This window comes from Sporothrix brasiliensis (assembly GCF_000820605.1).
Source record: "Sporothrix brasiliensis 5110 chromosome Unknown Cont14, whole genome shotgun sequence".
In the NCBI taxonomy this organism is placed as follows: Eukaryota; Fungi; Ascomycota; class Sordariomycetes; order Ophiostomatales; family Ophiostomataceae; genus Sporothrix; species Sporothrix brasiliensis.
The window spans coordinates 578,166-590,296 of NW_024467133.1; the positions used below are offsets into that span (position 1 = coordinate 578,166).

General features: G+C 58.3%; 4 protein-coding genes across 4 annotated transcripts; 2 read left to right on the forward strand and 2 right to left on the reverse strand.

The window, feature by feature from the left end:
• On the forward strand, positions 1–1,398 carry SPBR_03736 (candidapepsin-4 precursor; the record flags this gene model as incomplete). Its single annotated transcript, XM_040762026.1, has 1 exon — positions 1–1,398. One exon carries the CDS (start codon positions 1–3, stop codon positions 1,396–1,398), a length of 1,398 nt encoding a protein of 465 aa, XP_040622841.1.
• Positions 1,399–1,722: 324 nt separating this feature from the next.
• SPBR_03722 (flavin binding monooxygenase) lies at positions 1,723–3,216 on the reverse strand (the record flags this gene model as incomplete). The annotated part of the gene is made up of 1 exon (XM_040762012.1): positions 1,723–3,216. One exon carries the CDS (start codon positions 3,214–3,216, stop codon positions 1,723–1,725), a length of 1,494 nt encoding a protein of 497 aa, XP_040622842.1.
• A 3,798-nt stretch (positions 3,217–7,014) lies between these two features.
• On the forward strand, positions 7,015–7,761 carry SPBR_03844 (methyltransferase type 12; the record flags this gene model as incomplete). Its single annotated transcript, XM_040762134.1, has 1 exon — positions 7,015–7,761. The coding sequence occupies one exon, from the start codon at positions 7,015–7,017 to the stop codon at positions 7,759–7,761; it is 747 nt and encodes a 248-aa protein (XP_040622843.1).
• Positions 7,762–8,185: 424 nt separating this feature from the next.
• Positions 8,186–9,922, reverse strand: SPBR_03683 (membrane transporter; the record flags this gene model as incomplete). The annotated part of the gene is made up of 1 exon (XM_040761973.1): positions 8,186–9,922. One exon carries the CDS (start codon positions 9,920–9,922, stop codon positions 8,186–8,188), a length of 1,737 nt encoding a protein of 578 aa, XP_040622844.1.
• Positions 9,923–12,131: the final 2,209 nt, after the last annotated feature.

A 12,131-nucleotide genomic window follows, 5' to 3' on the forward strand; every position in this document is an offset into this window, starting at 1 on the left:
ATGTCTCGCTACCTCCTCCCTCTGGCCCTGTCGGCCGTGTCGGCATCTGTGGTCCCTGCCGCGCCGGCTGTGGACGCCGGCGTCGCCGCTCGCACCCCCGACACCGGCTCGCTGCTCAGCTTCCCCATTGTCGAGCGCCGCACGTACCAAGGCCCGCCGGTGCGCCGCCGGGGCGTGGCCCGCCGCGACGACGAGGCCGTCCTGTACAACCACACCAACGTCGCCTACATGATTGAGCTCGGCCTCGGCACGCCGGTCCAGACGGTGCGCGTGCAGCTGGACACGGGCTCCAACGAGCTCTGGGTCGACCCGGACTGCAGCACCGTGACCACGTCGGCCAGCCAGCAGTTCTGCGAGTCGCTGGGCACGTACGACCCGAACAAGTCGCGCACGTTTGTCGACCTGGAGGAGACCACGCAGCTGGCGTACGGCCGCGGCAGCGCCGACATTGCCTATGTCAGCGACACCATTGTGGTGCCGGGCTCGGACAACTCGACGCTCAAGAAGGTGCAGTTTGGCGTGGCCACGGCCAGCGACGACGCCGCCGTGCCCATCCTGGGCGTCGGCTTCGGCAACAAGTTCAACCTCGACTACAACAACCTGGTCGACGAGCTGCTCGCCCAGGGCGTGACCAACTCGCGCACGCTGAGCCTGGCGCTCGGCAGCGCCACGTCGGACACGGGCCGCGAGGACCCGGGCAAGAACATTGGCAACGGCATCGTCATCTTTGGCGGCGTCGACACCAAGAAGTTTGCCGGCCCACTGGTCAAGTTCGACAACCTGCCGCCCCAGGCCGGCGACCCGGGCCGGCCGTGGCGCTACTGGGTGCAGCTCGACGCGGTCGGCTTCACGCAGCCGGGCAAGGCCACGTCCGACACGTACAGCGGCAGCAGCCTGCCCATTGTCCTCGACAGCGGCTCGTCCCTGAGCTACCTGCCCCAGCCGGTCATGGACGCGCTGGCCAAGAGCTTCGGCGTCAAGCCCCAGTCCGACGGCTCGCTCATTGTCGACTGCAACTTTGGCGACAAGGGCGGCTACGTCGACTTCACGTTCGGCTCGCTCGTCGTGTCCGTGCCGCTGTCCGACTTTATCTGGGCCGCCACGAGCGACCTCTGCGCCGTCGGTGCGCTGCCCTCGGAGGACACCACGGCGCTGCTCGGCGACACCTTTTTGCGCTCGGCCTATGTTGTCTTTGACCAGGACAACCAGAACATCTACATGGCCCAGGCCGCCAACTGCGGCAGCAACGAGCAGGTCCTGGCCAAGGGCGGCAACTACAACCTGACCGGCGAGTGCAACGTCGCCCAGAAGTCGGCTGCGGCCGGCGGTCTGCTGCCTCTGTCGGCCGCCGCCCTGTTTGGTCTGGTCGGCATCCAGGCCGTCCTGTCGCTGCTGTAAGCGGGGTGGTCGGTCGCTTCGCCTTTCCCAACTTAATGTTTATTGCATTCTATCATGATAGAACACGGCCTGGATACACACAACTGGCGTTTGCGTTTCTTTTTGCGTTTTGTTAGTTTTCTGTATGTTGATATACCAATACCAATGCCCAAGGCAAATCCAAAATATGTAACTTGACACATTGTGTTGACTAAGAAGGATGTGAAATCGGGATGTCTTGCGTGACGGTAGAGACCCAACCAAAAAGGAACCAAAATCATCCATTATAAAACCGACTCCATACAGTAACGTCGGACCCTTGCCTCGCTACCGCTCTGTTCTCCCTCATAGCCGCTTCTTGTTCGGTACCGTGTACACCATGCCGTCGTGCGCGTTGCCCGTCAGGTTGTGCCATGCATCGGCAGCGTATGTCAGGCCCGTCGACCACGGGTACCGGCCCGACGACATGGGCAGCCGGTCGCGCGCGTTCACCAGGTAGCCCGAGGTGACGGGCACGGCCGGCAGTTTCGGCATCGTCTTGCGGACGGCCGGGTCGATGGTCGGCGTGGCCGACGTGGCGCCGCGCTTGCGCATCTCCTTCATGACGGACAGCACCGTCCGGAAGTGGGCGTCGGCGCCGGGCGTCCAGGTGCCCGTCGTGTAGCCAATGATGAAGCACAGGTTGGGCGCGCCCTCGATCATGCACGAGCGCCAGCCGTAGAGATCGGTGACGCGGATGGGCTTGCCGTCCACGAGGGGAATGCGGCCGTTCATCAGCTGCACGTACAGGCCCGTGGCCGTGATGATCATGTCGGCCGGGATTTCGTCCCCCGACCCCTTGAGGCGGATCCCCGTCGGCGTCACCGTGTCAATGTGGTCTGTGACGATGGTGCAGGGGTCGTTCTGCAGCGCCTTGAAGAAGTCGGCGTCGGGGCACAGGCACAGACGCTGCTCAAAGGGGTTGTAGGCCGGCTTGAAGTGCACATCGACGTCCAGGTCGCTGGGCAGGCGCCGCTTCGTCAATGCGCGCAGCAAGCAGCGGCCGGCACCCGGGAAGGTCTGCAGCCACCACACAAACACCGACTCCAGGAACATCTGGCGGTACCAGTCGATCCAGTCGGCGAGGCGGCGCGGCAGGAGCCGCTGCAGCAGGTGCGTCATCTTGTCCTTGCGGGGCAGCGCCATCACGTACGACGGACTGCGCTGGAGCATGGTCGTGTGCTTGGCCACTTTGCTCACGTGGGGCAGCATGGTGATGGCGGTGGCGCCCGACCCGATGATGACGACGTTCTTGCCCTTCATGTCGATGTCGCTGCTCCAGAACTGCGGGTGCACGACCTCGCCCCGGAACTGCTTGATGCCCGGGATCTCGACTTTCTGGGCTTCTTCGTAGCTGTAGTACCCGCTGCAGTTGACCAGCCACCGCGCGCGGATCGGCGGCAGCTGCGCACCCGTCTCGGCGTCCGTCACGTCCACGGTCCACATCTGCTCCGCGGTCGACCACCGCCGGTCGCCGACCTTGTTGTTGAAGCGGATGTGCTTGTCGAGGCCGTGCACCTTGGCGGCGTCCTCGGCGTAGGCCTGCACGAGGGGCGCGTCCGGGAAGTTCAAGTCATGCGGCCACGGGTGCCATGCGAAGCGAAAGACAGTCGCCGACGAGTCGGAACGGGCGCCAGGGTACTTCCAAAAGGCCCATGTGCCGCCGATGATGTTGCGTCCTTCGAGGATGGCGAATTTGGCGTCGGGGATTTGCTTCTTGAGCAGGTAGGCCGAGTTGAGGCCAGACAGGCCGGCGCCCACAATGATGACGTCGAGCTCCTCGACGCTGGCGGAGCCCATGGCGAAGGGTAGTGTTGTTGTTGAGGAGAGAGAGGAGAAGAAAGGAGAAACAGAAACGAGAGGAGACGACGCGACCACGGGAAATAGAAAAGGAGTCGCAGTTGGAATTGGAAAGAGCAGAAAAAGCCAAAGGGGAAAGAGGTATGGACCTGAAGTACAAATCTGCAGGGAGGAAAGAAGCGTTAACCGAAAGCGTGGAAAGAGCTATGAAGGGCGTATGCCGTTTTGGAACTGGGGGGGAAGGAACGAAGACTGGCGGAGTCGACTGAGTCCAAAATGGAAAGAGCAAAAGAAAATCAAGAAGAGAAATATATGGAAAGGCCGGAACAATCACCAGTGTCTGGCCCCGGACGAACTGTCGCAATACATGTCAGTTCCCAATGATTTTGAGCTGCGGTGTCGGATAATGTTGCAGTTTACTGTCACAAGCCGTTGCGGAGGATTTTCCGAATTTTGGGACGGTAGGTAAGGGTAGCTTAGCTATCGTGGGAAGGGGCGACTCTGCTGGGCATGCGACAGGCTGGCGGGCAAAACTGACCCGAATGGGGAAAGTGTACAGGGACTGTGTTGAGGAAGGGACGAACGGCAACGGCATGGCGCATGTTTTCTGCAGGCAGCATAATTCGTACTTTGTTGTCTGAATCCGTCTCCCCGTTTCTCAGACCCAATACGTCGTACACCAGCTGCTTACAAACAAACACGGTGACATCGCGCAGGTTGAGCTGTCCGTTCACTTATCTAGCCGCTGTCGTATCTGCGGACGCCATATCCATGACAGACCCAAAAGATGAACAGATGCGCTCACAACGAGGCCAAACAAATGATCGCAGTTCTTTGCTGCGATGTAGAACTTGCCCCATGTTCCCTGTTCCCGTCTTTCCCCTCCTTTCTCTCTCCATGATCTGCGTCTGTTTTCCGGGGAAGACAGAGGAATGCCTCCGGTTCGGTTGCCTTCATGTGCCGCTGCTTAGCGGCCTTTGTACGAACTGTACCAATTTGGCGCACATTCCACACCGATGCGTAACAACGGGGGGCAAATGGGCGCTTACAATGTCTGTCGGCCGGCAGCGGTTGTTTTGCGATCCTTTCTTGGCCACGGGGACGATTGGATCAGTAGCGGGATCGGCAGGACTGGTGGGCTCGTTGGGCTACGACCAACAAGACGAGAGATGCAGAGGCGAGCGATGTCCAGCGTGCAAGCGGGCAAGCGGGCAAAGTTCAAAGTCCAAACGTGTCGTCCGACTGGGACTGCCAATCCGACAGTTGCCGCGCTTTGCATGCCAGAAATACGCAAGCTCTTGTGCCACTTCGTTCACAATCTGTACGGCATATGATCGTACACAAAAGAAGAGTGTACATTGACGTAGACTGTTGTGACGTTGTTATCCGAGAAGGAAGAGTTACATGTCGTCATACCCATATACTGAGATGTTCTTCCTTGGCGGTCAGCACACTGCAACGCTGCGACATAAAACGTGTAATGTTCAGATACCGACGACAGTCAATTTATTTTAAGTGCTGACAGGAACGGGACGCGGGGGATTTTCGAGCGGACCGTATTACGAAGTACTTTGTACTCAAACTAGCGACAATCAGTGGGGTGGCGGAGGCAAAAATGTGTGAGATTGTGTTTTGAATATGAGACTGCAGAGTCCATCGCGGGCTACCACCACGTCCCGGCATCTCTCGACTGCCAATGTTTACTAAACTCCACACGTGAACGACATTGAGATGGCAAAACTAGTGATGCTACACTGTTTTGACGTTCCGCCGTACGCATCGCCAGCCGGGAGGGCACGGAGGGCACAGCCGCTCTGCCGATTCGACCACAGAAGATTGTCGATTGTATGGGGACAATGGACAATGGACAATGGACAATGGACAATGGACAATGGACAATGGCCTTGTCTTGGACAATCCACGTGGGATTTCGTAAACCATCTAGGGTCGCAAGGATCGGCAGAGACAGAACAATTCCAGAAGAAGTAAAAGACAAACGAGGAGGGAGGATGGAGGGCGTTGGCCCGGACTCCGTGGATGCGATGTGCAGCGTGTGTCAGTTACCGTAGCGTTGGGAGTGTTGTCGTCCGTGGCCAATGCAACAGCGTCTGCCGAAGGAACATGTAATACTAAGAACTGACAGAACGCAGTTGGAGCACGGAGGAGGACGGAGGTGCGACTACAACAAGCTGTATTTTGTACTCCGCGATGGTCTCACGCTTTGTGTTGCGAGATTCATCACAATGAGGCAATGGCACTGAGAAGTGATCGGTATGAATGCGTCGCTCACATGAACTCGAGATCGAGCCGTCTTAATGACTGAGGGTGACGAGCCATTGCCATACATCCGACTTGGTGGAGGGGACGAACAAAGCCCACTTGCAGGCAAGACAGTCCATTGGCGCGTGGGTGCAGGATGCAGGATGCAAGCAGCCAGAAAAAGGACACGATAAGCAGGGCGCTGGTATCAAAACGGGAAAACGAGAAACGAGAAACGAGAAACGAGAAAACGTGGTCAACGTGGTCAACGTGGTCAACGTGGTCAATGTGGTCAACGTGTCTGCGCAATTGTGACGAAAGTCAGGTCGTGCATGAGGGAAATGTACGACCATTCGGAGCGATGCTGCACGTCCAAGGAGAGATGCGAGGGACCAGTCGAAAAAGGGAAAGTCGGCACTGCGTATGCCGCATTCCTCCGTCCTCCGTCAGCTCAACGAGGCCGTCGAGGTCGAACAAGACATTGGACAGCTTCGTCTTTTGAGCCTCGATTACTGCCATTTCAGCTTCTACCGACTTTGCGCCTACACAGGCACAGGCACCCTTCAGGCCTACAAAGCCCCTGGCCCTTGCGTCGGGAGGCTGGATAGCGCCCCCATGTAGCGCTAGCTATCACAGCTTACCGCATGTCTTTTAGTGGGTTCGCGCGCAGCTGAATGGGGCCAGACCCCACACTCTGACTGGGCCCTGGATCTGCTCTGGACGCTATTCCAAGGCAAGTTAGGTGGCCAGTATTCGGGAGCTGTTCTGTCTGATGTGGTCCTCGGGGTTCTTTTTTGACGTTTTCTGTTCTTTTGACATCCTCCTTGATTTTGGAAGAAGCGAGCGTGTTGGCGGAAAAGGAAGGGCGGAAATAAGCAAGGCAAAAGAAAGTAAGAAGGAGAATATAAAATGACAAAAAAAGAGTCGTCCAACAACGAGCAGCTGCAAGGATCGACAGTGCCGTTTCCTCTTTCAACGGTCGAGCTGAACCCACCGACTCTGCTCATGCTCCACGAGCTACTTCGTATGTACGTACATGCAAGGGAGATACGTGCTGGGCTTGACAGAAAGTCCACGGGGGATGGAGGTGGCCAGAAAATGACGACCAAGAGGGATGACACCTTTACCCCACGAACAACCTCTTCTTTCGTCTAGTCCTCTCCTCGTCTGTCCATAGTGCGTCGTTGTGTCTCGCTTTCTCGTGGTGGTTGGCCGACCCGCCGTTCAGTCTCATAAAGCCCCCTTGCTTCCATGCTTGCCGGCCACGCATCTCGCGTGCCGCGCTTTCTTTCTTCTTTTGTCTTTGCTTTTCTTTTTCTCGTTTCGTACTGTCCTGCGTCCATTCATAAACGGGTTCCCATCTCCATCGTGCATCGTTTATTCCTCCTGCTCCTCGTCCTTTGCAGCCAACGCCTCTCTTTGTTTGTGCTTCTTTCGTCTCCTTTCCTCTTCTTCGTCCTACCCGAGGCCGCGCGACGATCCTTTGTTCTTCTCCCCCGCTCCCCACATCACTCGGACGCCGCACAAACCCCCGACACAATGGACGGGGCGCCGACCCAGAAGAACCTGACGGCCGCCGAGGCGTTTGACAGCGTCGGCCCGGCCTACGAGGACGCCTTCAAGGGCCTGCCGACGCAGGCGGAGGCGCTGGCGTGGCTGGTGCAGCAGCTGCGCGATGCGCCGCCGCCGTCGTCGCTGCCGTCCAACGGCGACGCGGCGGCCAAGGCCAAGAAACAGATTCTCGATGTCGGCTGCGGCACGGGCCGCCCGGCCTGCAGCGTGCTGGCGGACGCCGGCCACGACGTGCTGGGCATTGACGTTTCCGAGGCCATGCTGGCGGCGGCGCGCGCGCGCGTGCCCAACGCGCGCTTCGAGCTCATCGACGTGCGCGCCTACCTGCAGCGGGAGGCCGCCGCGGGCCGCCAGGGCACGCTGGACGCCGTCACCGTCTTCTTCTCGCTCATCGCCGGCGTCACCCAAGACGACATTCGCGCCGTCCTCGCGGGCCTCGCCGACCTGCTCAAGCCCGGCGGCTTCCTCGTGTTCTCGACGGTCCCGATCCCCGTCAACAACGAGGCCATCAAGTGGATGGGCCGCCCCGTGGTGGTGTCGAGCCTGTCGCCCGAGGAGGGTGTGGCGGCGGTCCAGGCGGCGGGCCTGGAGGTGCGCTACGACGGCGTGACCACGTTCACGCCCAAGGGCGCCGAGGTGGGCATCTGCGCGCCGGACGAGGTGTGGGAGGAGACGCACCTGTTTGTGTATGCGCAGAAGCCGGTGGCGGCGTAGATGCAAAAACGAGGGCGAGGGTTGCGTGGACGAAGCTCGCATGGTGTTTGTGGATCCACGGGAACAGACCAAAGAGCAGGAGAAGAGCATAGGCAATATGAAAAGTATGGTGCTCTACTGTTGTTCTTTCTGTCTACTGCGCTTGTCGATCGTTGTCGGCATATTTTATTCCTCTTCAAATTCATTGTATATTATGTCACTCAAATGTTCCGCAGGACATGCAATCGAGGAACCTGTGCTACGCAAAAACAATCGTCTCGTTCTTGCCGTGGCGTGCTCACAGGCTGCAGCTGTATTTGGTAAAGAAGTATCTGCAGGGCTATCTGATACAAAACTTCAACATGTTGTCTCCTCTGGGGTATTCCATCGTACATCTTTTCCCGTTCCCTCACCCCTCCCCCCCCTCCCCCCCTCAACCTCCCACCTACAAGGCCTGCTTCCCCCGCGACTCAAACGGAAGAAGGAGCACCAGCACGCCGGCCGCCAAAAACAGCGCGCCGCTCGTGTAGACGGGGGCGCTCGTCTGCAGGTTGGCAAACATGGCGATGATGGGGGCCATGATGCCAAAGATGCGGTTGCAGGTGGCGGCGAGGGCGTTGCCGGTGCCGCGCTGCGGGGTGGGGAAGAGCTCGGGGGTGAAGCTGTAGAGGACGGCGTACATGACGCTGCTGGCAAAGGAGAAGGCGGCGTTCCAGCCGAGCAGGGCGTTGGAGGTCAGGGCGGTGGTGGAGCCGTACAAAAAAACGCCGGTGACGGCGGTGGAGACGGCCAGGGTGCCCTTGCGGCCGAAGCGGGGCAGCTCGACGAGCCAGCCGCCGATGAGGGCGCCGGGCACGCCGAGGACGGCGACGATGAGCGAGTTGCGGTAGGTCAGGTAGGTCGAGCCGTCGCCAAAGTGGGCGCCGCGGGTGGCCTGGATGTAGGGCAAAAAGGCATTGTACAGCGGGTAGGCGAGCCCAATCAGCGCCCAGACGGCCATGATGAGGCCCGTCGACAGGGCCAGGCGGCGCGTGGCGAAGAGCGTCTTGATGCGGTCGGCGTCGACCTCGGCGAGCTTGCGGCGGATGGCCGTGGCGGCATTGGCGCGGGCGCTGCTGCCGCGTCCGGCGTTTGCGGCGGACGCGTCGGACGAGGCGCCCGCCCCCGCCGCGGGGTGGACGTAGCCCGCGGGCTCGCAGGCCTGCAGGTCGGCCAGCGTCAGGTCGGACGTCGTGCCGTTGCGGCGCGCGACTTCGTGCACAATCTGCACGGCCTCGGCGTCGAGGCCGCGGCCCATCAGGTACTTGGGCGACTCGTAGATGGTGAAGCACAGGAAGCGGATGGCAAACATGATGAGCGTCAGGCCGCCCATGGTGATGACAAAGTAGCGCCAGCCCATGTTGGCGGCGCGCGTGCACTGGCCGGCGGCGGCCACGTCTTCCTGGCACGTCAGGTTGCCCAGCAGCGGCCAGGCGATCAGGTTGGCCACCACCTGCGCGAGCGCCCAGTCGACCGACAGGATCGTCAGCAGATACTGGTGCGACGCGGGCAGGAATTCGAGGAAAATGGCCGAGTCGACGGGCAGGTTGCCGCCGACGCCAAAGGACCACAGGGCGTCAAAGACGCCCACGGCCGCAAAGTTGGGCGAGCCGGCCGCCACCATGCCCCAGACGGCGGCCAGGCCCAGGGTCGCGTTAAAGGCAAAGCGGCGCCCAAAGATGTCGCACCCGAACCCCCAGAAGACGGCGCCCGCCAGCAGCCCCAGGTTCTGCGCCAGGGTCAGCAGCGGCGGCCGCGCCGGCTGGAACTCGTTGGCCACGGGCGTAAAGATGAGCGACGTCACAATCGGCCACAGGTTGTCGCTGGCCCAGCCGAAGCCCACGACGGCAAACAGCTGCCACTGGTACCGCCCCATGCCAATGGCCTGCACGGCCTGGTTGAGCACGCGCGCCTTGGCCGCGTAGACGGGGTCGATCTCGCCGATGGGCAGCAGGAGCTCGGCCGACGCAACCGATGCGTCGGGTGGCGGGAGATCGTCACCTTTGTCGGTCTTGTCGGTCTTGTCGGTCTTGTCGGTCTTGCCGGTCGCGTCATGGCCGTTCGTGGGATCGACAATGTCAGCAACCGTATCGCTGGGAGGACCTTTGGGCGGTTCTTGGGCCGCGTTCTCAATGTCGGCCATGGTGAAAAGGATGGACAGTAGACGTCGATCGAAAAGCACAGACGCAGAAGGGTGCAAATGGAAGGAAATGTGCAATGGAAAAGCTGAATGCAAGACCTGTTTGTGTCGGGGTGTCCTCTCCCCGTCTATTTATCCCACGGTCTGCGAGTCTGCGCAGCTGTCGTGTAAGTTAATTAAAGTTTGGGTGCAGCTCGACTACTGATGTGGAGTTGAAAAGGACGGTGCGGGAGACGGAAGGGTGGGGGCAAAGGTGCGACCGAACTGTCTGCATGCATGTTAGCTGGAAATAAAGTAAAGAAAAAACAAAAAAAGAAAGAAAATTGTAACAAATGTAACAACGTAGCCGAGAGAACAAAAAACCAACGACAATACGAAGGAGTCAGACAGCAGGCGCCCAATAACATCGATGCTGCCAAGGCCAGGGTGCGATGGCGTGCGATGGCGACGACTGCCGATCTCCTTTCCAGTTATTGCGTCGTACCTCGTACAGGTACCTCGTACACTGGTCGTGTGGTCCGTTTGTCGTCTGTACTTCGTACATGTACTCCATAGTTATGGTCTGACCGTGCTCGGAGCAATACTTGTGCGGAGCACTCCCACACTTTGCACTTGCAGGGCATTAGCATTAGCGCCGCCTTGTCCGTTGGCGCGCCAAGGGCGGCGGGCAATGTACATCGTACATCTTCCGTGTAAGACGCTCGTTCGGGGCACCGTTTACGTGAGCAGCGCTGATTCCAAAACGCCACGCAAAGGCGAACACCAGGCGCCATCAAATGACAAACACGCTCGTGGGGGAAGCTTGCATGGAGTTGAAGAATCCCAGAGGGACTCAGTATGTGCCAGTGCGTAGTAGCATGTCCAGATGCATTCATGCATACCGGGTAGCACTTTTTGAATTATGTAAGTTTACTAGCTTCAATACCTGCATTTCTGGCTCGTACGCATGCCTTCATTTTCTGAGATGCCATCGGACATTGCCACGTGACTCATGGGCTCTACTTTGTACAGTCTGTCGGGGTTGATGGTGATAACAATGGCGTACATCAGCCTCTCCTAATTCCATTCCATACTGTCTACAGATGAGAAGTATGTGTGCTCACGCTGACACATCCACATATGCTGCATGTAAGTGATACCACACCCGTGAGGGAAACAACACGCCAACTCCCACTGCTGCTCCTTACTCAGCGGCAACATAAGGTTCTGCTTTTGCGTATAAATATTCCTCTTCCCCTCTCGTGTCTCACAACCTCCAGACTTCAAACTCATCAAGTAGAAGCATAAAAGTTCTGCAGGGGTTTTATATCAGCTGAGCGACAAGTAGGACACACACATGGTCCTTGTGGACTGTGGGCTTACAAGAGAGTCCTGCAACAGGTTACAAAGATGGCTCAAACGATGGCTCACGGTGGCTCATGAAGGCTCACGATGGCTCACGATGGCTCAAAAACAAAAGGTCAAGAAAGGGTTCAAGTACACAAGGCCAAGCAAGATGGGTTTCGCATTCGCAAACGATGTCGCTATTCAGCTTCATCAATTGATTGCACTATCTGATACATTGGGATGCTTTCATATTTGACAGGTATCTTTCTGCTTTTCAAGGCATCAGAGGCCACCCGTGCCATAGTCCCTATCCCGCTTTGTCCTATTCTTGTTCATAAAGTTTCAAACACTCTCGGGGAAAAGCTTGACGGCAATCTGGGGGCTTTTAGACTTTTGAGAATATGCAATTCTGCAAACATGCACACCGGCCTTTGCTTCTCCATCTCAATGAAGCAAGGATGCAGCTGGCAGCACCACTGTCCCAGCAGAGCAATGCACCCACCCTAGCTTCCCCGCCAGAAGATGACCGCTGCACGATTGTTTCTTGCGCGTGACTGAATCTTTGTGGCATATCTGTCACCGAGGGCGTGGTCGAGGGAAAGCGGCTGAAGTAGGGCTTCTTCGACTGGCAGTCGAAGGCAGTTCTAGAGGACACGACGAGGCGTGCATAGGTCGACAAAATTGTTAAACCCACGGTGTTAGCAAAAGGATTTTAATCATTTGCTGGCACGGGTAGAGGGAAATAAAAAGACAGTCAAAAAAAAAGAGATCAGACCCGGCAAAGATCATGCCAGCAGCCGTCGATGTTTTATCATTGCTCCTTAAAAAGAAGCTCGACATATGTCTTTTATCATTTCAATGCAGCGGGCCCAAGAGGAAAAGACAG